The sequence below is a fragment of the Pinus tabuliformis genome, chromosome 1_2 (assembly GCF_031772625.1).
Source record: "Pinus tabuliformis cultivar Carrire ecotype Pingquan chromosome 1_2, CPIR1, whole genome shotgun sequence".
Classification (NCBI taxonomy): domain Eukaryota; kingdom Viridiplantae; phylum Streptophyta; class Pinopsida; order Pinales; family Pinaceae; genus Pinus; species Pinus tabuliformis.
In genome coordinates this window covers 485,419,542-485,445,466 of record NC_142298.1, presented here as the reverse complement: position 1 = coordinate 485,445,466, position 25,925 = coordinate 485,419,542, and the positions used below count along the sequence as shown (strand labels likewise).

General features: G+C 39.6%; 2 protein-coding genes across 12 annotated transcripts in view; one reads left to right on the top strand and one right to left on the bottom strand.

Annotated features, from left to right (window-relative positions):
* LOC149206449 (polyadenylate-binding protein-interacting protein 3-like) overlaps positions 1–25,925 on the bottom strand; it is a 338,082-nt gene that overhangs the window by 129,634 nt on the left and 182,523 nt on the right. For 9 of the 11 annotated variants that reach the window (XM_089395426.1, XM_089395431.1, XM_089395432.1 and 6 more), the window contains 2 exons: positions 16,831–17,216; positions 16,391–16,729 (listed from right to left, as the gene is read on the bottom strand). In XM_089395426.1, coding sequence (XP_089251552.1) covers positions 16,391–16,729; positions 16,831–17,216 — 725 coding nt within the window. The remainder of the gene's footprint in view (positions 1–16,390; positions 16,730–16,830; positions 17,217–25,925) is intronic. The other 2 variants (XM_089395433.1, XM_089395430.1) reach the window with 1 other exon arrangement.
* On the top strand, positions 2,978–5,242 carry LOC149206451 (uncharacterized). The gene is made up of 3 exons (XM_089396345.1): positions 2,978–4,074; positions 4,185–4,638; positions 5,182–5,242. Exons 1-3 carry the CDS (start codon positions 3,048–3,050, stop codon positions 5,240–5,242), a joined length of 1,542 nt encoding a protein of 513 aa, XP_089252471.1. The 5' UTR covers positions 2,978–3,047.

Here is a 25,925-nt window from a genome sequence, read left to right as displayed (position 1 = left end):
CTAGAACCAAATGGTCAATAAAGGAGATCCCATGGAACTACAATCCAAGGGTAACAACGAAAAGAGATCAAGGGGACAAGAGCACAAACCAAGCCCACCCTTTTCGCCAAATCCCCCCATCAATACATACCCAAAAGTATCCATGATAAGTAAACCCAATACTCAATTGCCAAATGACAAGACATACCTTTAGATTCAAGAGGCCCACCTCCAAACACACGATCAATACAAGTGGGTAAGGGACCACATGGATGGCTCAGGTGGCAGAGAAATGGCACAATGAGCTAGTAGGACGCTACAAGGGGTTGTTCGCTGCCCGCTGAGGCTCATCATGAAGAAAAATTTCTCTTGGGTTATCACCCATGAAGTGGGTGGGTAACAGGCCCTTCCACATTAAACGCTTTATAACTGCCATGTATGTTTACCTGAACCCCCGATGCCCTAATAATGGAGAATCGTGTGCTGCATGGAGTATTATCTCCCTCACTTGCGAGCCTGGAACCAAAAATATGCACCCCTTGTAGTATATGACCTTAGCCATCACCCGATATCACTCATCTACGTGTGTCCCCTCCAAGATCTCGCATGCCCGCCGGTCTTAACAATACTCTACCAACAATTGGGCCTTCCAGTGATGGCAAATGCTCATAAGTGAGAGGTCTGTGGATCTCCTAGATAGTGCATCGCCCACTACATTGTGCTTCCCCCACACATACTCGATATCAAAATTGTAGGCCTACACCTGTTGACCCATCTCTGTTGTCTATCATTGAGGCCTTGTTGCCCCATGAAGTGGCGAAGACTATTGTGATTTGTCTTCCCCCGAAATAGGTTACCCACCAAGTACTGTTGGAATTTGGCCAATGCATGCAAGATGACCAACATCTCTTTGTCGTATATAGAATACGACTTCTCATGGGGTTGGAGCTTCCGGCTCCGGAAAGCAATGGGATGTCCATCCTAGGATAATACTACTCCAATCCCCTCTCCTGATGTGTCACACTCCATGGTGAAGCGCTGAGTGAAATCCGATAGTGCCAACATTGGACAACTACTCATCACCTCCTTGAGGCGATCAAAAGTTAACTTGGCTCCATCTGTCCATGCAAAATCCCCCTTCTTGGTCAAGTCCGTGAGGGGTGTTGCCAACTGCAAAAATCCCTTGACAAACTTCCGGTAATAGGTGCAGATTCCCAAGAACCCCCTCAGTGTTGTCACATCTCTAGGGACCAGCCAATCTCGAATAGCTCGTATCTTCTCCTCATGCACCTTCACCCCATCTGCGCCAATGATGTGCCCCAAGTAGAGCATCTCAGTCAGGCCAAACTCACATTTGGCCAGTTTGGCATAAAACTATTGCTCCTCCAAGATGTGCAGCACCACCTCCAGGTGTTGTAGGTGCTCCTCCCAAGTTCTTCTATAGATCAAAATGTCATCAAAAAACACCAATACAAATCTTCTCAATTGCCCCCGGAACACATGGTTCATACCATAGTTTTCAAAACCGGTGGAAAAAACCGGTTACCCGCCTAACCGACCGGTTGGAAGCCTGGCCGGTCGGAACTGGTGGAAAAACCCGGTTTATAGCTGCTCTTGCCCGAAAATATGCCCTAACCGGTAAAAACCGGCCGGTTTAGGGCGGAACCGGCCGGTTTATTGCTAACCGGCCGGTTCCGTCCTAAACCGGCCGGTTTATGGACAGGCCGCCGGCTAAACGGAAAAGCGCAGCGGTTTTCGGTTCTTGGGGTGGTTTAGGGGTTTTGGGGGGCAGGGAAAGGTGTTTTCCCTCCAAAAACACCCTCACACTTGCTATAAGACACCCCTCTCACTCTCATTTGTCTCACACAACTGATTTGGAGTGTTTGTGAGTGTTTGTGAGTTTGTTTGTGAGCTTGGAGAGTGTGGAGTTTTTGCTGAAGTAGTCATCTTGGAGTTGGAGTTGGAGCTATTTTGGAGATAGTGTGTAGCTGTCAGTGGAGTTGCCATCTTCAAGAGGAGGCTAAGGGAGCTAGTTTGCATTTCCAGGTAAGGATTTGCACTTGATAATTCCTCATTTGAGTCTGCTGTCCATGAATTTTTTTTTATGTGTTATAAACTTCTCACTTCTATGATCTATCATGTATGCTATAAACTCTCTAGCTCTATGCTATCAAATTTTATAGCTTGAATCTTGCATGTGCATTTGTTTTCCTACATTTATCTTTGGTTTTCCATTTTGCTTAGCTGCAATTTTTTTTTTAAATGGCAGATTTCTTTGCAAATTGTTATTATTTCAAGCAAACATGGCTCCAAAAGGAAAGGACAGTGCATGGGCTCATTGTGATGTAATTGATGGAAAAATGATATGCAAATTATGCCATAAATCTATTGGAGGTGGGGGTATTCTTAGGTTGAAACAACACTTGGCTGGGGTAAGAGGCCAAGTAAAGCCATGTGATGCACCAAAAGAACTGTTAGGTCCTATTAGGGCAGAATACATTGCCAAACTTGAAAAATTTTATGAGGATAAGGCTAGGGAGAAGGCCATCCAAGATGAAATTGCAAGGAAGAGGGAATTAATAGAAGCCATGAAAGAGAGTGGGTATGATGATTATGAGATTCAAGACTCCACTTCTATCCCTTCCACCAACGACCCCTTTCACTATGTTCATCCTTCTGTTGGAGTTGGCCAACCATCAAAAGGAACAAAGAGACCAAACATCCAAAGTTATTTCTCATCTTCTGCCACCATTGCCTCTTCTAAATCTAATCCCACTTCCTCCCAGCCAAGTTGTCAACCCACTTTGGATCAGCATTGGAAAAAACAATGCAAAGAAACTTCTCACTAATACATTGCTAGATGGTGGTATGATTCAGATATCCCATTTAATGCTGCTCGCTCACCTTATTACCAAGCTATGTGGGACTCTGTTATAGCTGCAGGAAAGGGCTTCAAAGGCCCTAGTATGCATGACTTGAGGGGAGCTCTTTTGCAAAAAGAGATATCTTCCATTGATGAGTATTTGGTTGAGTTTAGAGAGTCATGGGTCAAAACAGGTTGTTCCATTATGTCAGATGGATGGACCGATGGAAAGAACCGCACTATCATTAATTTCCTTGTTTCTTGCCCTCAAGGAACCATGTTTTTGAAATCAATTGATGCATCTGATAGGGTAAAGGATGCAAGCCTTCTATTTGAGCTTTTGGATAACATTATTCAGGAAGTTGGGGAGCAGCATGTTGTGCAGGTCATCACTGATAATGCCTCAAACTATGTTCTTGCTGGAAAGATGCTTGAGGCCAAATATAAGACCATATTTTGGACTCCATGTGCTGCACATTGCATAGACCTCATGCTTGAGGATATAGGCAAGGTGGAGTGGGTAAAAAACACTGTAGAGCATGCCAAGTGCATTACAAAATACATTTACAACCACTCATGGGTATTGAGCCTAATGAGGAAACACACTGGAGGCAAAGAGCTTGTTAGGCCTGCAATTACGAGATTTGCAACTCACTTCCTCACGTTGCAATGTCTCAATGGTCAACATAGAAACTTGCAGAAAATGTTTTCCTCTGATGAATGGTCTGAATCTCGGTGGGCTCGTAGACCAGATGGAAAAGACACCAAAAAGAAAGTGTTAGACACTTATTTTTGGAAAAGGTCTGTAGAGCTTGTGAAAATTACCGAGCCCCTTGTTAAGGTGCTAAGGTTGGTGGATGGGGAAAGATTGGCCATGGGCTACATTTATGAAGCTATGGATCAGGCAAAGGAGCAGATACGGGCAGCTTACAATGACAGGTTAGCTAAATATGGCCGTATATGGGAGATCATTGATAACAGATGGAACAATCAACTCCATCGTCCTATACATGCAGCCGGGTATTTTTTGAACCCAAGGTATCACTATAAAAATCGGCTAGGAGATCAGCATGATGGGGAGGTCAGAGCTGGATTGATTGATTGCTTGGAGCGCATGGTCCCTAACCATGTAGACCAGTTGGATATACATAGACAGCTTACTATTTTCAATCAAGCAAGTGGTACTTTTGGCAAAAACTTGGCAAAGATGGCAAGAGATGTGGACCAACCAGGTAAGCAATTCCAATTTCCATTTTGTTTTTCATTTCAAGTTAAAATTGTTTACGTTCTTTACAATTCAAATTATAAACTAAGTTACTAATTATTGTCTTTTTCTTTGCAGCACATTGGTGGGAGTCATTTGGTGGCCAGTGTCCTCAATTGCAAAGGTTTGCAATTAGAGTCCTCAGTCAAACTTGCAGTGCTTCAGGTTGTGAGCGCAATTGGTCTGTTTTTGAGCGCATACACACGAAGAAGAGAAACCGTTTGGAACAAAAACGGTTAAATGATCTTGTTTTTGTGCAATACAACCTTCGACTGAGGAGGAACCAAATGATGAGCAAATCACCTGATCTAGATCCCATTGTGTTGGACGATATTGATCCAACATCAGAATGGGTGGAGGAGACTGAAGATCCTGTGTTTGAGGCTGATTTTGATATCGACATGGCTTTAGCGGAGGATGAGGCAGATTATGTGGCGGCATCAGAACCAGGATCAGTAGCGGCATCAAGGAAAGGCAAGGAACCAATGGAAGGCACTAGTCGTGCAGGTCGAAAAACTCATGCTTCCATTAGGTCCACTTCTATTGTCATTGGTGGCATTGATACTGATGTTGCAGATGAGGCAGAGGCATCCTCAGACTCTGAACCAGATGATGTCTATGTAGCTCCTGATGATGATCATGTGTCTAGTAGTGGTGATGGACTTGATGATTGATCATGTGTACACTGTAGACTTGTAGTAGGCCAATGGCCTCATAGCTTGCAACATTGTTTTTGGACTTTATAGGCCATTTAGAGCCTCATTTCTTATGTATTTTGCTATTTTGTCGATGATTTGTATTGCACTCGGTGCCATTTTGATATATTCACCTTTGCATGGTATATAAATGAGCAAACTTTGCATATTTTGTCTCTATTGGCTTGGAATCATGGTTTTACATCTTAAAAATAGTTTTGTTTCATTAAAAATTAATTATTTAATGTATTTTTTAAAAACCGGTTCGTTTAGACCAAACCAGTCCCGGTTAGACCGGTTCTGGTCGGTAAACCGGTTCATTAGGTGGACCGGTTCGGTCACCGGTTCCGGTTTTAAAAACACTGGTTCATACATGACAGGGAGGTGGCAGATGCGTTGGTCAACCCAAAGGGCATGACCAAAAACTCAAAATGCCCATAATGACATCTGAAAGCCGTCTTAGGGATGTCATGATCCCTCACTCTGATCTAATGGTACCCCGAGAGCAAATCTATCTTAGAGAAGTACTTGGCTCCTCTAAGCTCATCCATCAACTCATCAATGCGTGGTATGGGGTACCGGTTCTTCAACGTCTTCTTGTTGAATGCTCTGCAATCAATGCACATGCGCAAGGTTTCATCTTTCTTCTTCACCAGCAACACTGAAGAAGCAAAGGGACTAGAACTCGACCTAATGTGGCCCAGCACCACCAACTCCTTGATGGCCCGCTCAATCTCGTCCTTATAGGCCATGGGGTGGCCTATAAGGGGTGGTAATCACTTCCTGCACACCTGGCTACAACTCAATGGTGTGCTCGCATCTCCTGTCTGGTGTCTGCCCTGGTGGAATATCCCCAAATGCCACTAAATATTTGTCTAATAGTGCTTGTATATCCGGGTGTGGTGATTGGGCCTGTCCCCCGGCGTCTAAAATCCTCAGCTCTACAACCCACACTATGTCTCCATGCATCAAATCTGCCCCCATTCGATGTGCCGAAACTGTCTGAGGAGGATACAAATGCATGCCCTTAAGGACCACCAACTTGCCATCCAGCCCAGTGGACTCCATCTCTAACTTCCTCCAATCAGTGGTGACTCGGCCAAGGGAGTATAGCCACTAGACACCCATCACTACGTTGGTGTCTAGTACGTCCACTATGAAGAAATGATCTATCATCGAGTAGTTCACCATGATCATTGTCAAGGCGGGAACATATCGAGTGCACTGCGTTGTTCTATCCCCTAGCACTAGGACAGAAAACCGCTCAAACTCTGTTGTGGCGATGCCCTTCCTCTGAACCATCTGAGCATCAATGAAGTTGTGGATAGCCCCAATGTCTACTAGGACTGAGCAGTGTTGCAGGAACCATCCCCCTCCCCCCGAACGATCTGGAGGCAGAACCGTGTCCCATACAGATCCACTACTGATCCTTTGGGAGAACCGCAGATCCAAAAATTGGATCCACCTTTTTTTGGTGATTCATAGAAAATTGGAACTGTGGAGGCCCGATCCGCGGATCCAAAAAGGATCAGGTGTGGATCTGTGGAGGTTCGGACGTGTATCCACTGTGGATCGTGAGTGGATCTGAGCGAGCGTGTATGGTTTACACAGTTCTATGGGGATTTTTTTTGTTTTTTTCTTTTGGAAATTTCAAACTGTTATGTGAGGAACTAAACTTTCCGAATACTCCCAATGTGCCCCTTGATGCTCCCTAGATGTTTCCTAGATGCTCCATAATGGTAATGTTAGATTCTTAAAGTAAAAGTGACATCTCATTTATCTTTCATTTCCATCATTTTACTTAAATTTTTAACAATACCATAAAATGACTCAGGATGTTTGAGAGTGATTCCAACCTCATCAGGCTTCATATGGAGAAAATAGAATTTGATATCCCATTCAAAATTCAGCAAACTTAACAGTTTTCAGGATCAATGGGATTATGGTGTTTCACTGGATTATATCATGTATGAGGGCATGTGATTGGCATTTAATCGAAATCACCAAGCCCTATATGTACCCCAGTGTTGGTGTTGTTGATTGTTAAACTCCTTTGTCATGGCCTTAGCAATTATGTACCCTTCACTCAAGTCAAAATCATTGATCATGCATGTTAAGCTTTCTCTACAATATTATAAGGCCTTGATTAAGTTGTTTGATCAAAATTAGGCAATGTTGACTAATATCCCTATAGAATTGAAGTAGAGGCAAAGGCTAGACAAGAACAGAGGAATCTAGATTCTAGATGGTTGATGTTGGAATAATTAATCATTGATGTACAATGGATGCCATATCTATCTTGATTTATGTAAAAATATGCATGTTTTCATGTCTTCTACAACTAATTTGGTATTTTGGATGTTTTTTTTAATATAAATGCAAATATCTATATATATATATATATATATATATAGTAGACGCTTCACTTCTTAGATTTTTTGGAAATGACGCTTCCGCATCCCCACCTCGTGCAATGTTGGGACTGAGACACGTTGCCCCTGCACTGTGCCTCTAATCCTCGTCATCAGAAATTAGGGGACCCGACATAAGGAAGCAAGGACTCCCCCAGATGGTGCGAAAGATGCTCCTCCATGTGGTGGTGGTGGTGGTGATCCCCTCTCTGTCAGACCATCAATGTCTCCCCCACCATACTCCAGCTCCACATTGTCCTACTGGTCACTATCCTAAAAGACCTCAATATAATGGGTTTTTCCCGTTGTGCATTGATGGCCTGGTGCCTGTTGAAGGAGAAGTAACTAGGTTTGGTTTTTACTATGACTTGTAATTATAATATTATGAAGAAAATTATTATTCCTTGCATCATGGGTTTCATGAGCAAGATGTGTTTACCATAGGTCAAAGACTTCTTCTTGATGTATTTAGGATTTTTATGTTTCATCATAAACATTATGAAAGTCATAAGGTCAAAGGTCAAAGGATATGTTCCAAGATAAGTGTCACGCAAATCCGCACTACGAACTGAAGTAAGTCTCCTTGACATGTTGGCTTAGATTCAAAGGCTCTCCTCTAGGCTTGATGTATCATTGTTGACCTATATATATATATAGGGGTAACATAGAGTCAATGTACATAGATCTTTGGAATAAGATATATATTATAGTCATCAAAAAGGGAACGAATACACAGTGATATCTCTCGATAAGTGAAATTCGAATATCTCTCGAGGTCTATAAGTGAAGCTCAGATATCTCTCGGAAGACTGTCTCGGCATATCTCTCAAAGTTTTCCGATCCCATATTACAGTCATTGAATATATAGTGGACATATCTCGAAGGACAGAGTCTCGGCATATATCTTAGAAGCTCGAACATATCTCGAAGGCAAAGTCTCGGTGTTTATCTAAGAGTCTCGATATTTATCTCAAGGTCTCGGTATATCTATATGTGAAGCTCTATATGCTTTTCGAAAGCCTATAAGGATATCTTGAAGCCTCTCAGTCATGCTCAGATATATAAGCCTGAAAGGTATCCTCAGGACATCCTTCAGAAGTGTGATATATCACTCACTGTAATGTATATACTTCAGTACTTATAAAAGGACTACGCATATGCAACCACAACAACAAGTGCTCAACATAACGCTATCTGGTGGCATAACTTATCTCTAGTGTAATCAACAAGGAATCAAAGGACTATGGCAAGTCAAGAAAAGAAGGTGTCGAAGACAGTGACCAAACAGTGAAGACATAAGGAGAAGGAGAACAGTGAAGTCAAGACAATGAATCAAAGACCAAGCAGTACAGAGAATAGTGACACTTATCTTGGAGGTAACCTTGTGTTTATTTTGTCAAGGGTCTTGATATGCATCTAAATTCTATAAGAAGGGATTCAAGGGTTTTACTCTCAAGAGGAGAGGTTTTTCCCTGGCTTGGAGCCAACATCTTGTGTACTTGTTTTTATTGTTGATCGTCCATGTTGATAATTGTTTGAAGAATTGAAGAACATACTAATAAAAAAAAGCTAATTGAAGAAGACAACACAAACTGTTATCAACCAGTTTGGGAAGAATCAAAAATCATGAATTGCCCTAGATTCTTCAACATGGTATCAAACCTATGGTTCATGAAGGGCATGAAGGAGATCAACTATATCAAAGTCTCAGATAGAAGGGTCTCAGTACTATCACAGTCAACATTGTCTCGGATAGAAGTGTCTATATCACAGTCACAGAGGAAATATCTACAATACAAAGATGTCTATGCCACAACCTCGATCTTAGGCATATCACAGTCTCGTAAGAATCACAGTATGTCACAATCCTGGTCTCAACCCATGATGATGCTCGAGTCTCAGCCTATGGTGATGCTACAGTCTCTGCCTAACCTGGAGCTACCATAGTAAGAAAGGTCTCACTAATTCAATGTCATCATAGTTAGGTGGAATGATTCTCTAAAGATCTTAAATAACCAAATAAGTATTAAAGTAACCAAGTCAAAGGTATGTATGAATCTCTAAGATTAGCTAGTTCAATTTGTAACATTTAGATAGTCCATGTGATTCTTAGATATGAAATAAATTAAATTGATCCTATATATTCTAGAATAAATCTAACTTGAAAAATAAAGGCATAGTCTTGGTACCACCGTTTTGCTTGAAAGCATGTATTGCAGTCCACTATTAACTATTCTAAGGAAGGACTTGCTAAAAGATCAAGGAGTATGAAGGAAGGCATCACAAAGGTTTGTCAAAAGTCACAGGTATGTCTCTATTATAAAGTTTTGTTATTCTCTTTGTCAAATCCTATCTACACTACTAACGCTCATCTTGTTTAGCTCTCTTGAATCGTAAAAGATTCTTGTTTGAGGTAATTCATCATCCGATGAATCTACCACCCTATTCATTTCTAAATTGTTTAAATGAAAAGAACCTTGAAAGGTTCTCTGGAAACCCTAACCTAAGGGAATATTGATAAGATGTCAATCCCTAAACCTTCTTAAGGATATTAATGATAAAAATTGCTACACTGATTGACATAAATTGATGATGTGTGAAACCCTAAACCTAATTAGGGCTATCAATGAAGAAATTCCTATACTAGTTGATTTATTGGTGATGTCATAGTCAAGTTTTTGATATGATCATGGAAGCTCTAACCTATTAAGGTTGAAATCTTGAACCCTTGAAGTTCTGATAGAATTTGCTTTGACAATGAATCAAAAACCTAAGTTTTTGTTAGGTCTACAAGCAAGATTCATGCTATGAAAAGTCCTAGGAATGAAACCCTAGGTACGTGTTTCCTTTCCTAGCTTAGTCTTGGTCAATGTATTGTCTAACTATATAATGTGTCTATACATGATGGCTATCTCCTAGAAATATGTGCTTATCAAATTTTCTAAAGATTATGGGATCTAGGGTTTGATAGTCAAGCCCTAGTCAAAGTTTGAGAGTTCTAGGATAATGATTGAAATCTAGGGTTTGTAACTAAATCCTAGTAATGATTAAATTTTCTAGTATGTGTATTCATCTGAATCTATAAATTGTGTGCTGAGAATTTATAGATAGAAAATCTAGGGTTTACATCAAACCCTAGTAGAAGCAATTCATGCTGACAAAATCTAGGGTTTACCGAAAACTCTAGTAGATAGTCTATCATATGGTTTCTCAAGTTATCTAATCATGATTGAATTGCTGATATGACTTAGGGTTTGTATCAAACCTGGTCTAGATGACTAAAGTAATTAAGAGTGTAATCTCTTACTGATTATGAAAAAAATTATAAATGCTTCCGCTACTATAAAAGTTTTGTTATAATCAATTTGTGCTTCTACATAATTAGTTTGTACTTGTTGTCTAAGTGGTGCAGGTACATCATATTGGTAAAGAAGCTAGTAAAAGAAGTTGACATGATCAACATGAGATCAAGGAAGTTGTTGGAAGAAGCCTATATGACCTAAAGATAAAATGAAGTATGTATGCTTGTATTTAAGTTTTATAATGTCATGTCATATGGTTGCAGATCAATACTTCTATCTTGAGAAGCATGATCAAAGGAAAAAGGATCTCCTCCTCTGAAAGGATGCAGAAAGACATAAGTCACACTAGATGAAATCAACATAATATGTCCTCCTATGAAATATGAGGTGGTTGACTACAATTACATAACTCTAATTAGAAAACTCTAAAAGATACCTGGGAATGGAATGTGTAAGGAAAGAAGAGATTGTGAGATATGCGACCCTGAAGAAGGCAATCAACATGCAAAAGATTAAGAAGAGTTGACTAGAAAATCTCTCAAAAAGATATGAAGACTCTGATGGAAAAAGATGTAGACCCATGACAATGTATATCTTTGGGAGATGTGTCAACATGAATGCAGGATGTTGATACCTACATAAAGATGTCATGATAAAGAAGCCATCCAGCAAAAGCACTATTTAATATTGAAGCTATGAAGGGCTACCAAATCAAAGTATGGGAACAAGCAAGCATCTATGTGATGAATACTCTGAAGCATAGACAGATGACAAAGGAGTAGCCAAATGACAAAAAGGCCTGACATATATCAAGAAGGCCACTTTCCATGAAGGGAGCAGTGACATGACAAGCCAGGAAGGAAAGTGATCGATGGTCGGTGCCCTACCTAGAAGAAGTTCAAACAAAAACTTCATGACATCACAAGGAGATCAAGCAACTAAAGGACCCATGAAGAAGAAGTTGTTGATGAATGGACAAGTCCCTAGCTAAGAGGGAGTTATAACAAGTTCCCAATTACAAAGGAGCTTGGACAAGTTCCTTGTCAAAGGAAACTTGGGCATGTCTTCCTCAATTAAGAGGAAGAGATAGACACAACATTCTTGTCTTCACTTGGGAAGAAAGAATGGGAGGATTGGGTAATCATCTGGCATCTAATACTCTTTGAGGATGTGTAGGGCATCCAAGACAAGAGTAAGCAAGAGGACCAATATTCTTTGAGCGCTGGGAACCCAAGACAAGAATAGTCCTAAAAGGTCATACTTAGTGAACACCCGAGTGGGTATGTACCTTGAGAGAATGATTAAGGTGTCTATAAGTAATTGATCTCACCAACATTGTGTTATGATCTATTGAGAGATAGAGTTGTTAGTCAGGGCCTTGCTATGTGACAATGTTGGTTATAATGATGTTATACAGATTGATTACTAGTCCAGCTATTTTTATGAGATCTCTTTAGTGTTGAATAGCCATGTACCATTTAATGAATACCTCCCTAGTTAAGACGGAGTGTTGAAGGAAAAGTAACTAGTTTCGGTCTTCATTATGGCTTGTAATTATAATATTACGAACAAAATTGTTATTCCTTGCATCATGGGTTTGATGAGCAAGATGTGTTTACCATAGATCAAAGACGACTTCTTGATGTCTTTAGGATATTTCTATGTTTCATCATAAATATTATGAAAGTCATAAGGTCAAAGGTCAAAGGATATGCTCCAAGATAAGTGTCACAATCATCTTGCAAATCTGCTCTACGAACTGCAATAAGTCTCCTTGCATGTCGGCTTAGATTCAAAGGCTCTCCAGTCAGCTTGATGTATCATCGTTGACCTATATATATATATATAGGGGTAACATAGAGTCAATGTAAATAGATCTTTGGAATAAAATATATATTTCAGCCAACCAAAAAGGAACGAATACACAGTGATATCTCTCGATAAGTGAAATTCGAATATCTCTCGAGATCTATAAGTGAAGCTCAGATATCTCTCAGAAAGATTGTCTCGACATATCTCTCAAAGTCTTTGGATCTCATATTACAGTCATTGAATATATAGTGGACATATCTCGAAGGACAGAGTCTCGGCATATATCTCAGAAGCTTGGACACATCTCGAAGGCAGAGTCTCATTGTTTATCTCAAAGTCTCGGTATTTATCTCAAGGTCTCGATATATCTATATGTGAAGCTCAGTATGCTTTCCAAAAGCCTGTAAGGATATCTCAAAGCCTCTCAATCATGCTCGGATATATAAGCCTGACAGGTATCCTCGGGACATCCTTCAGAAGTGCAATATATCACTCATTGTAATGTATATACTTCAGTACTTATAAAAGGACTGCGCATATGCAACTACAGCAACAAGTGCTCAACATAACGCTATCTGGTGGCATAACTTATCTTTGGTGTAATCAACAAGGAATCAAAGGACTGTGGCAAGTCAAGAAGAGAAGGTGTCGAAGACAGTGACCAAACAGTGAAGACATAAGGAGAAGGAGAACAGTGAAGTCAAGACAGTGAATCAAAGACCAAGCAGTGCAGAGAATAGTGACACTTATCTTGGAGGTAACCTTGTGTTTATTTTGTCAAGGGTCTTGGTATTCATCTAAATATCTATAAGAAGAGATTCAAGGGTTTTACTCTCAAGAGGAGAGGTTTTGCCCTGGCTTGGAGCCAACATCTTGTGTACTTGTTTTTATTGTTGATCGTCCATGTTGATAACTGTTTGAAGAATTGAAGAACACACTAATAAAACAAAGCTAATTGAAGAAGACAACACAAACTGTTATCAACAATTTTGAGAAGAATCACTAAATCATGAATTTTCCTAGATTCTCCATCAATGCCCATGGCTTCCGACAAGTAAAGCATAGTTTCCTCCTACTGACGTCCCTCCTAGTCTCCTCATCTAGTTGCCCACATCCCTGGGCTGTTCTCTGTGGTGGTGCTCTAGTATCACTTCCCTTCTGATGGTAGGGTGTGCGTTTAGGAATCGGTGCTCAGGTCTTAGGGATGGCCCCCTCCAAGTCTCTAGCACACGTCACAATCTCCTATAGCGTAGAGGGCCTGCATGACTTCACCAGTCCACGCATGGGCTCGAGTAACCCCTCAATAAATGCGTACACCCTCCTAACATCTAATAAATCTAGCACCATGACTGAGACTCTCAGAAACTCTAATATTTACTGCTCTGGATGACCCGTTTATCTGAGTTGGGTCAACTCCCTGAAGTGAGCCTCTGAATCCCTCTTATCAAAGCGCTCCACCACTCTCCTAATATAATCCTCATAGAAAGTCACATTGGCATGCCCCATAGTAGACAAGCCATGAAACCACCAGTCGTGTGACCCCCTCCAAGTGTAGTGTAGCCATTTTAATGGCTTCCACCTCCGTGTCCAACTTCTCCACCCAAGCCCGAGTTGTGCACTTGGTAGTACCCTGACCTCTATAATTTTTTCCCTTCTCATTTGGCTTGAGCTGACAATAGTCTCTGAAAAATAGGGTTGTCTTGAATTCCTCCCCCATGGATTGCCACTCCTTGAAATACTTCTCCATGGGCATCTGGACATCCGACCCACCCCGCTCTCTAGGTGTTGATGGCAAGAAAGATGGTAGTGTAGTCCTAGTTGGCCCACTTGAGGCTGGTAGGTGAGTAGCCGGTGAAGGGTGGTCATACTGTTGGGAGGCCCTAGAAGCCTCCTTAAATAGAAAATACCGATGGATGCTCCGATCCCCATTCTTCGGTTTGATCTCATCGAGCATCTCCTTCTGCCCCTTCGCTAAATCATTGAGGGCCTTCAAGAGGTTGTCAAAGGCCATATCCTCCTTACTCCTAGGCTCCACCATATCCTCTACCACCACTACCTTTCCACGCTCCTCAATGTCTGGTGTAATCTCTAACTCCCTCTCCTGGCTTTGGTACCTCTGTCTCCTGTAGGTTATATTCTGCCTGTCCTCCTCACTCCTAGGAAAATCTCCCACGGCTGAGCCAAGATATGGGCTCTAATACCACTGTAATGTTCCAAACTAGGAAAAAATAGTGATATGCAAAGCAAATGACAAATACAACACCAGAAATTTCAAAACATTCAACAAACACCCAAATAAATTCTAGAAATTAGAACCAGTTGAGCCATTTTATTAATCAATTTGGAGCAAGGTACAAATATGTGGAAAGAGTGCACCTAGGCTTGCCTCAATGGAAAGCGTGACAAAGCCCAGGTGACAAAATACAAGCCCAATGTGTTAGAAATAGCGTCTCCAATGATGCTCTGTGCTGCCAAGAAATCTGCACTCTCTGCTGGAAAGGAACCACTGGAAACCCCACCTTCGGTTCTCAAAAAAATCTGCAAAATTAGCCTCAAACCCCTCAACCAAAACCCACCAAAACCCAGAAAGGGTTTGGCCTGGTTTAGACCTCATAAATCCGGCCCCCAGATACCACGTCCTCCACCAACTACTGTAAAATTCGACCTGCCTATAACTCACTGAAAAATCTCCAAAAAACACTTCAAATGGCTGAGATGTTCTCCCCCAAGGTTTCCCTTATTTCGCCCGGCAATCTCCATCTCTCCAATCCTTCACTGAAGCTCCCACATGTGCCCAAAAAGCAGCCTCTACGCTTGCCAAGATGGTTGTAAATCGTGCTACAGCAATCCCCTGCTCTGAAAATCCTCCAAAATGTTGATGTTCCCCTACAGATCCAATGCCAAATTTCTCCTAGCAAATGCTGCCTGAAAGACCCATGAAAAACCAACTACGTTCTCCCTTCCTACATCCTCCTGAAACACGCACTGGCTACGCAAGCTGAAAGATATGCTCTAAATTCCCTCTGGTTCTCCTCCAAGGTGGTACGATTTGGCCTTCTTAGGGTGGCACTCGAAGTCCCTCAAAGAACGGGTGAGCTCCCCCTTGGAAAACTCGCGCTAAACAGCGAGTGACCTGGCTAAGCAGCTCGAGCAACAAAAGTAAGTTCAATCGACAAAAGACCCCTTGAGTAGATGAGCTCTTTGTATTTATAATTTTGTGGGCCTTTCCTCCCTATGTGGGCCCCTCTTCCTTGCCTTTCGATTTCCCCTCCAAGGCTATTCGGATTCCACACATAGCCAAGTATGTTTTTCCCATGTGGGTGGCCCCCACATTCCACTAGCAAAGTAATTCGGCCTCTTTCTCTCCTAAGTCCCTTAGTCAAAATTGGATGGGTTCCAAGGTCACCAAAAATTATCCACAGTTGTGGGAAATTAAACCTGTGACAAAATAATTTAGGAAGGGCATTACACCTCCATTTTAGGGATACATGTTGAACAATGTTTGATATCAATCAATCCATGTCATGTTAAGAGGTTATAATGGAATGTTTGCACTAGGGTAGGAGCTCACCTAGTAATACTGTGTGCTTACTAAATTGATTGGGATGATGAAATTTCCAAGTATCACAACCAAAGTTATAACAATTACTTCAATCTAAAGGACCCTAAGTTCACATAAAATGTGATGTACTTTAGTAAATGCTTCTGAAAGTCAGAATGTATTAGGTGGAGAGAATGCATTGATAGTTCTACCTCTGCAACAAGGTGGTGTTTTCTTCACCTCTCAGTGCTTTCAAAGACATAACCTTCACAATTCACTTGAACTAATTTGTACGAATATATCTGAGGGACATGTCATGATAGTGTCAATGGAAGAGTAGCTCCCAACATAATATACCTCAAGCAAATATTTTTATTTTCAATTCTTACAACACCACATATTGTGTCTTTGATAAAGAGATCTCAAGAGTCACTACAAACAGCAATAAGCAGGTTAGAACCCGCAGATATATTCAAAAACAGAACAATAGCATGGTCAAGTGCAAAAAGTCAAATAAACTTGCCTGCTGTCCTGCAGGAATTCTGCCAGTGGAGACTGCAGGAAAGCTTGTCAATATGCTACTTCCTGATGCAGTGGGAGAAAAACTAGCTGCAGGCTGATAGTAGGTTGCAGAAGTAACTCCAGATGCCGTCAGCGAATTGCTCTGAGGACCAAACTTAAGAGGTTGTGCCGGTTGTTGTACCAAAGAACTTGATCCAAGCCCCAAGGATAAACCATGCATATGTGGAATCGGAGGAATATTGCTTGGCATGTGAAAAGGACTTTGACCTCCAGGAGATGGTTTCCGTAAGCCACTTTGGCCTGGAGTAAAACTCTTTGCATTTGGATTGAGTTTGAATTCCTGAATCACAACAATACAGAGTCTCATTCTCAAAAAGAAAGGAAAGAATAATCTCAACTGAAATGCTGCTAAAAGATGACCAACGTGAATTGATATTTTACCTTTGCAAAAGGATTAAGTGTTGACTTTTCTGAAGAAGCAGATCCTACAGATGAACCTGGTGAGGATACTGAAAAAGTTGAAATAATAGTGGTGGCTGTTAACTCTGTACCCATAGATGATGAGCTTCCTGTTCTAATCAATGAACCTTTACTGGTTGCAGAGGGTGATGGTTCTGCAATGCATTTTGTGCCTTCCAAGTGCGGATAATTACTAGATGTGGACAAACCACCCAAACCTGTTGGCATAGGAAGAGCAGAAGCAGGAGGGGCATAAGCAACGTCTGTTCCAAGAACCGAAGCTGATACCTTAGTTGTAGGAACTGGCGTATCTCCTTTTGGTACTAACTCTGGCTCCTTGTCCACTGGAGATAATTTCTCTCCACCTGCTGCCCAGTGCACACACATGTTAGAATTTTTTCTATGGTCAGCAAAAAAAAACTATTTTGTACTATGAAATAAATGTCTAAAGAATATCTTAAGCAAGAAATGCAAACCTCACCAATGTGACTAAGAAACATAGCTATTATTTAACTCCAAACTCTAGTCACAATGAAAGATTAAGTTTAGTTGCAGGAGAATATTGATTGAAGGTGTTATTTTGACTGATATACAAAACAAATAGACATAAAGCATATAACATTCGCAGCAAAAATAGAAATAAAATTGTTGAGTGTCAAATTGCTGCAATACTAGCCCAGAAAAATAGAATTATGGTCTATAGGAACTATCAGAAAGATAAACTTGAGAGCAAGAGAGAGAGAACCATACACATGGAAGAGAGAACCATCAACTCTATATTCAAATCAAAGTAGAATAGGTCTTCGTATATACGTTGAGACTCGAGAGGGAGAAACATTATGTAATTTATTTCTATTAATTTATTATTAATTCTAGAGTACTTTAATGTACTTTTGTTTCTGTAAAATTAATCCTAAATAGTAATTACGCTAACATTTTCCTATTATGGTCATTTTGGATATTACACAATGCTTGTTTCTAAATTTAACAAGCTTATCTAGACTAAGTGGCTTGGTGAAAATATCTGCAGTCTGTCTTGCGTGGTACAATAATGAAGTTCAACCTCATCCTATTCCACAAGGTGTCTGATCAGCAAAGCACGCAAATGTGTTTAGTCTGCTCATGAAAAACTGGATGGTTCACTAATTTAAAAACACCTTTATGGTCACCAAAAAGAACTGTTCACTTGGGTTGTTCAAGCATCAAATTTCCCAATATTCTTCTAAAGCCAAAACTACCTCACATGGTCTTTTTGTTGCTGCTGAAGCGAACATAGTTCCTTCTTCAGATTAATCACTCCAGAAGACTTGAAATATAAAGATATCCATGAGGATACAAATATTATATATTAAATGTGTGAATAAGAATGATACAAAGAGAGTGAGAGGCTTGCTTATATACCAAGCAGGTGTCTCTTCATGGAGAGTCATCTCTCATTTAGACAAGACTCTTCAACCTATTTACTAATTACAAATCAACTAATCATTATTTATGATTATTATCATTTATATTATTTTACATTATTTCCTATATATTTATTCATAACATTGCCTTCCTCCTCAAAAAAATTTGTCCTCAAAGCTTGTTGATGAAAAAAGCTTGATCTCTTTTTCGGTTTCGAATGTCTTCTCATCTCGAAACCATCATCTTCGTCGATACAAGTTGATATGATCTTCTAAGTGACAAACAAAATTGTCGCACCGAGAAGGGATCAGGCCATCCTAGATTAAGCTTCTGTGCAATATTCTGATCACTGGAATTTTGTAACGACTTGTCATCACAGAACTGGATTGAGGTTACATCACTATTCTCCGGAACATCAATTTGTTGTTTATGGTCTGAATGGTCCCAATATGTAGCATAGTTTAGTTGTCTACTCTCATGATTCGGATGTCGATAGGGAACTTTTTTGGTTTGACTTTCCCTTATTAAGTGTGTGGAAATTTTTTTATTTACTTCAGGTGACGATGTTGTTGAGTTGGTTACAGAACCTTCACTTAGGGTGTTTATCATTTGAACTGCAACATCTAAGTGTGTCTTTTCTTCAACTAGTTTGCATTCTTCTTAAGTTATGATATTCATTGGATCGGTATTTGTTCCCTTATCTTCAACTTGGACTGTTACGACGGGAGATTTCGATACTTCTTGAGTAAATTGTTCTAACTTGTCTTTTAATGCTTTCTTATCATCCTTAAGTTTCTTAATTTGAGTGAGTAGATTTTGATTATGGTTTCTCAGACGTAAAAGTTCTTTGGTTTCTGATTCATCAACCTTATTTTCAATGTTTTGACTTTTGAGTTTTTCATTTTTTAGATCTCTGATTTGTTCTAATAAATTTTTATTAAGGTTCTTTAAACGCAAGGTTTCCTCTTCTTGTTTTGATAAGTGCTTCTTGAGTTCTTTCTTTTTTACCTTAGTCTTCTTCACTTGTGCAAGTAATTTTCGAAGTGGCCCTTGAGGCGAGAGATTTCTTCATCCTTTTCCATTACTTCCTTGTAATGCATATCCACACAATTTTTATGTCCCTATTGTAACGCTTCCTTGATTTGTCGAAGTTTGGCTATTTTGCCATTCTCTTGATCTTCTAGCTGCAATTTCTTGGTACACTGGATTACATCGTTTGGTAGGAGTGATGATGGGCTTTCAACTTGCAATGTGGATTCTGTTTTCTTCATTTCCTTATTAAAATCAATATGTTGTTGCCTAATTGTTGCCATTAATTGTTTCATATTTCTTGCTAATGATTGTTTTTCTGTATCACTTAGAAGTTCGACTAAGGTAAAAGTTTTGTAACATTTTGTGCAAACAACGTTTTGATTTCTAAATGACTCTTGACAATTAGGGTATCCTTCTGAACAAAAAGGACATATTGCAAAGAAACTGTTGTTCTTTGTGGAAATCATATTTTTACTTCCTTTTTTTTAAATTTAATTAATTAATTTTATTATATATAACTCTCTTTTTTTATTGTTATTCTTTTTTTTAATTATAACTTCTTCTTTTTCACTTTTTTAATAATTTTTTCTTAAATATATATATATATATATATATCCACTTCCTTTTTAATATATATGTAATCTCACCTCCTTCATTTCTTTTTATTATATTTATTTACCCTTTCAGTTTTTTAATTTCCAATTTATCTATGGATAACTTAATATTTCAAAACTCCTTTGTATTCTTTTTATATATTTCTACTTATTTTTTCCTTTTGTACTTTAAAAAGAATATTTAAATATTGTTTCAATTGGCTTCTTTTAAATATCTATTGTCCTTTGTATTTACTTTTTAAATTTCATATAACTTTTTAAACTCTAATTCAACTTCACTTTAACGTAAACTCTTAACTGATATTTTCTCCTCCTGTAAGGTTTTATAACCTTTTATAATAATATAATACCAGCTTTGTACTTGTATATATTAATACCAATTTATAATATAATACTTCTCTTTATATATATTTTATTTATAATATTATTTTTTCTTTTTGAAAAGTTACAACCCTAGTGAAATGTGGCTATTCACCTCTTTGGGGTGTAATATAAAACATATGTTGACTTATGTACTTTTGACTCAGTGTAAAAAGTAAAATTTACCATTCACATAAAGAGATTTTGTATTCTTTTTGTTTTTCTTTTACTTTTAAAATACCATGGGCAATTGCCATGGGTTTCTAAAACCACGGGCTTGCAAACCACTTAATGAAATAATATTATTTACTCTTCCTTCTCTTATTCCTTCTCTTACGTATAGTTTTATATATATTTGGAAAGATTCCTTCTTAACTTTATCATGCACTTTTTATCAATAATGTAGAACCTTTTTATATATATGAATGTTCTCCTTCAAAATTAACATAGAACTATATTTCTTTATTTATTTTTTAAATCCTTTTTCTTAATCTTTATATGTAGTTCTTTTTTTTCTTTTTCCTTTTTTTTCTTTTTTTGAATTTGATTTTTTTAATCTTTGTTTTTTGACTTTTTATTTTCTCTCCATATATCTATATATATCTATATATATATATATATATATATATATATTAATTTTATTATTAATATTATTATTGAATGGCCAAATCCTTCCAAATTCTTGTAGCGAAACGCTTCAACGACAACAATGTTGATGAATTTGACGGTCAAAGACCTGGATCGGAGAACACGGCTCTGTGCAGCGGTGGAGCGGCTAGAGGATCAACTGCTCTGATACCAAATGAAGCGAACAAAGTTCCTTTTTCAGATTAATTACTCCAGAAGGCTTGGAATATAAAGATATCCATGAGGATACAAATATTATATATTAAATGTATGAATAAGAATGATACAATGAGAGTGAGAGGCTTGCTTATATACCAAGCAGGTGTTTTTTCATGGAGAGTCGTGTCTAAGTCTCATTTAGACATGACTCTTCAACCTAATTACTAATTAACTAATCATTATTTATGATTATTATCATTTATATTATTTTACATTATTTCCTATATATTTATTCATAACATTTTTTACATTATATTTATTCATAACAGCTGCCCTGTACTCTCCCCTGATAAAAGAAAGGGAAACAACACGTTTCTTGCTAGCCTATGAAATTGCACCTATTGCAAGGTTGAAATGTAATGTTCCTAAATAGGAAATTAAGTGATAAACAAAGCATGCAAACAATCCAACATTCAGAAAAATGAAATTTACTTTAAGCACCCATGAAAACACTGGAAATAGAGAACTGTTGAAACATTTTATTAATTCTTCAAAGGGCAAATACAATGACAAAATAGAATGGTGCACCTGGGCTTGTTGCAATGGACATGCATGACAAAACCCAGGTGAGAAAATGTTGAACTGAAGGTTGCCCCAACTGCTACACCAAAACTGAACCGCGTTGTCCAGAAACTGCACTGTCAGCTGAAATCGAAGGGCTGGAATCACTGCTTCATGTGCTCAGAAAATTATGAGATTTCAGCGCCTTGTTCCTTGGCCAAAACTCAGGAAGGGTTTGGTCTAGTTCAGACTTCTGAAATTCAACCCCCAAGAAGCCCAACCTCAACTACAACTGCAAAACTCGGCCTGCTGGAAAGAAGTTGTAAAACCTCCTGGAAAATGCCCCAAATCCCTAAGATGATCCCTGCTATGAATATCCTTCCTTCCCAGCTGAGATTCCAGGTTGTAGCTCTTCCCCTCAAGACCCACGAATTGACTGAATTGACCCTTTACACTGTCCTCCAAGCCTGGAATTCGAATTACTACTTTGCTGCCCAGTAATGTCCTTCAGATTCCTTGGCTTCTCTGGTTAATAGTTGACCCAAGGTGGCTCTCTCTCCCTCTGCGTGTTCTCACTACTAGCCCAGAAATATGCACTCCCTGAGGATGGCTGAGTGACTGTGTTGTAGATCCTCCCCGGAACTCCTGAAAATGTTGTGGAACTGCCTTTCTAGGGTGGTACTCGGAGTCCCCCGAAGGTAAGGTTGAATCTCTGGCTTGAAAGATTTGTGGTTGAACAGCCAGATGACTCGACTAAGCAGCTCGAGAAAACAATCAAGTAAAATTCGATGTACAAGAGTGAATGAATCACGAAGTGAGAGGCTCCTTTTCCTTATGACTTCGTGGGCCTTCCCTTGCCTCATGTGGGCCCCCTCCAACAGTTATTCGAATTCCCTCCAAGCCATTCGAATTGCCCAGTTCGAATTACCATGTGGGTGGCCCCCACCTTCCACTAGCAAACCAATCTGGCCGAAATTTCTCCTAATCACTAAGTCGAAACTGTTGGGTCCTTTTCCTTGGCAAAATTGTGCAAAATTGTGTAGAGATAAGCCTGTTACATTGGGAAGGGACATGGCAGTCCTCCCCTCCCAAATGTTCTTTTCCCTCAAGCAACTTCAGAACTGGGTGCTCCAAAATGTGCTCACCCTCCCAGGTGGCATCCTCATCCCACAAGTTCTTCCAGCATACCAAGAGCTCCTTGATGGTCCTGCTCCTCAACTTCCTCTCCCTCCTCTCCAAAATGGTCTCAGGCTCCAAAACCAAGTGACCCTCATCATCCAATGGGGGTAACTCTACTGCTATTGTCACCTATTGCCCCAGCATCTTTTTAAGGCACGAGACATGGAATATATTGTGAATCCTACTCCCTGGAAGCAGCTCCAGCTCGTAGGCCACCTCCCCAAGTCGCCTAATCACCCTGTATGGCTATTGATCAGTGGTTGTCATTCATGTCAACCCAAGCAGCACCAGGGGCTACCCCGATCTTGCATGGCCATTTTGACTTGAAAAATTACTCTATTCTGAGTCAAGGATCTTCTAGATGGATTCTACTCGTCAAGATGTTTCCGTTTATATATGGCACACCAAGTAATTCTTCATGGTTTGAGAGATATTCATGTTTGAATTTAGTAACCCCGGTTAGTGGGTTAAAACCCTATGGGGTTGTGGCATGGCACTCATAATTGGTTGTGGTCATTGAATAGTCAATAATTAATAATAAAAAAAATTGCTCCTAAAATCCCTCCAACGCTCACTTGTTGAGGATCCTCTCAACTCAAGACATTCATATAACTAATGACCCTCATATCCTCCTCTAGTAGGGATTTTGTGGCTTCAAACATGTCATCGTGGCATTTTCGCTATAACTTTTTTTCTATGAAGCTTCAGAAGCTAAAATTAAAACCCATTTGAGCCGAAATCTTGATGAACCTCATGACCAAATTTCAGATCTTGGTTCGCTATATTTTAGGAGATATGAACTGAGGAAGTTAGGGTTTTTGGAGGCTCCCGAATTCCATGTCAAACATGTGACATTGGGAAAATCGTCATAACTTTCTCTCTGAGCATTGGATTCAAATTTCGTAAATAGTCACAGAAAGAGGACGGAATGTAGTTTGTTGAGTAGCATTTTCAGGGCCGAAGGTCGCAACAGTGACACGTGGCACTTCGTACAAGTTTTCTCTACTGAACCAGTCTATAATTAGGTCATCGTGGGAGATTGGGCATAACTCTTTCTTGAAGAATCCAATCTTAATCAGACCTATCGGGTTGGAAAAAGGACTCAAAGGGCTACCAAAGGAAGAAATTTCAAACCTTGGAGATCCGATATTACATAGATACAACAAATTCAATATCGAGCTCCTAGAAGGCAAGAAAAAGCATGCATTCAAGGATCACTACAGTAAGGACCACACATCAACAGTCAAAGGTAAGTCTCCTACAGCAAGGTATGTGTGATTAGTGTTTACATTTGAATTTTGAGTATCATCTCTCACATATGTTTTGCAGGACAATGTAGGTATATACAAGTTCTCGGTATAGCTCTATGTCTCTATATGTCACAGTTAGTTTTGATACCACATTTCAGATGTCCTATTCTTGATACTACACATTTGATGCTACACCAAGTCTGCTAAATCTATATGATGTTGTAAGTTCATGTTACTTGTCTTGTCATAGTTGATAGAATGGTCTTTGTTGTTGTACTTAGAACTTGGTTCATCACAAGTCTAGGGTCTGTCATCAGTTTCTATTGTATATATCTTTAGGTCAGTTTTGGATATAGTCTTGCATAGAGTCCAGGCCTATATCAAGAGTGGGAGTCTTTGTCTACTATTGCAACAAGTCAACAACAAAAGTGACAAGAACATTTCAGGTACACATTGTAATTTTAATTTGTATTTATTCATTATTATGCACTTACATGTGTTTTGCAGGCAGAGGTAAGTTGAAGGGTATTTTGTTTTTCCTTTTGAGATTGGGTTTCGCTGGGCAAATTTGCATGCAGGTAGAAGAAGATTCAAGGACAACATCAAGCAAGCATTCAAGAGTTGAAGTATCAAATCAAAGGAAGCATTGCAGTGGGACATCCTTTAAAGACATGACAACCATCCGTATATTGTGAAGAAGTGTCAAGGCCAAGAGTCATCATTGTAAAGTTGTAAAAGAGTCATTTGTAAAAGTGTCATCATTGGAAGAGTCATTATTGTAAAAGAATCAATCTGCCTAGAGTCGAAAAGGCATTGTTGGGAGGTATAGGAATCTCTGTTGAGATGATATCATGGCTGGGTTGCAGTTCATAGTGTGATTGGGTGTTCGGTCAAAATCATTGTAAATCATATTGTATCGTGGATCATTGTCCCTGGTACGGGAATCCACACTCTTGTCTCATTTTAGTCATTATAGGGTGGCAGGAAGGTGCTAGGCTAGTGCATGAAGTCGCCTACAAGTTGGAGCCTGTGAACACTTCAGGGGTGGCAGGTTGGTCTAGGATGTTGGGGCATCCATTCAGTGGACTACTGAAGAAACCAAGGCATTGGTGCGTCCTTCCAGTGGGAGCTAGAGAAGAATGTTTTTCTAGAATTCTAGGAAGTTGTTGCTTTCATTTCAGTCGGGGTTGAAGATTAAAGAAGTTATTAGAAAATCGTTAGGTGGTTTTTGACTCGGAGGGGGTTTTCCACCTAAAATTCTTGTGTCTACTATGTTCTTTTATTTATTGTTATTATTGCATAAACATTAATAATATTTGAAGATTAACTAATGCTCTGAAAAAGTTTAAAAGTTCTAATTGCAAAGGAATACTGATTCACCCCCCTCTCAGTGTTTCCAACAATGGCCCATAAAAGCGGGGTTGTAGCTTCTCAGCCCCCTTTTGCTTCAATGTGGACTGCCTGTACGGTTGTAACCGGAGATACACCAAATCCCCTCCTCGAAATGTCTCTCGGTCCGGTGCCGATCTGCGTACACCATCTGTTGGTTTTGTGCTGTCACTAAGTTATCCTTGAGAGCCTTGAGGATGTCTTAGCTCTCTTGGATCCAATCTTTGGCCTTTGGGGTCCGGCTGTCTCCAAAAACAACATCAACAAAAGATAACACATCATAACCATACAACGCACATTAAGGAGTCATACCGATGGACATGTGGTGGGTGGTGTTGTAGCAATACTCGCCCAAGTGCATCCACCAGATCCAAGCCCTCTGCTACCCAGTCACATAGTTCCTCAGATACCCCTCCAACCACTGATTAACTTGCTCTGTCTAGCCATCTGTCTGAGGGTGGTAGCTCATACTAAGAGTGAGCTCAGTACCGACCAACTTGAA

Coding starts and splice junctions, on each gene's coding strand:
- LOC149206451 (XM_089396345.1), top strand. CDS start 3,048: ATGTCAGATGGATGGACCGATGGAAAGAACCGCACTATCATTAATTTC. Junction 4,075..4,184: donor AAGAGATGTGGACCAACCAG/GTAAGCAATTCC, acceptor TTTTCTTTGCAG/CACATTGGTGGGAGTCATTT. Junction 4,639..5,181: donor AAAACTCATGCTTCCATTAG/GTCCACTTCTAT, acceptor CATACATGACAG/GGAGGTGGCAGATGCGTTGG.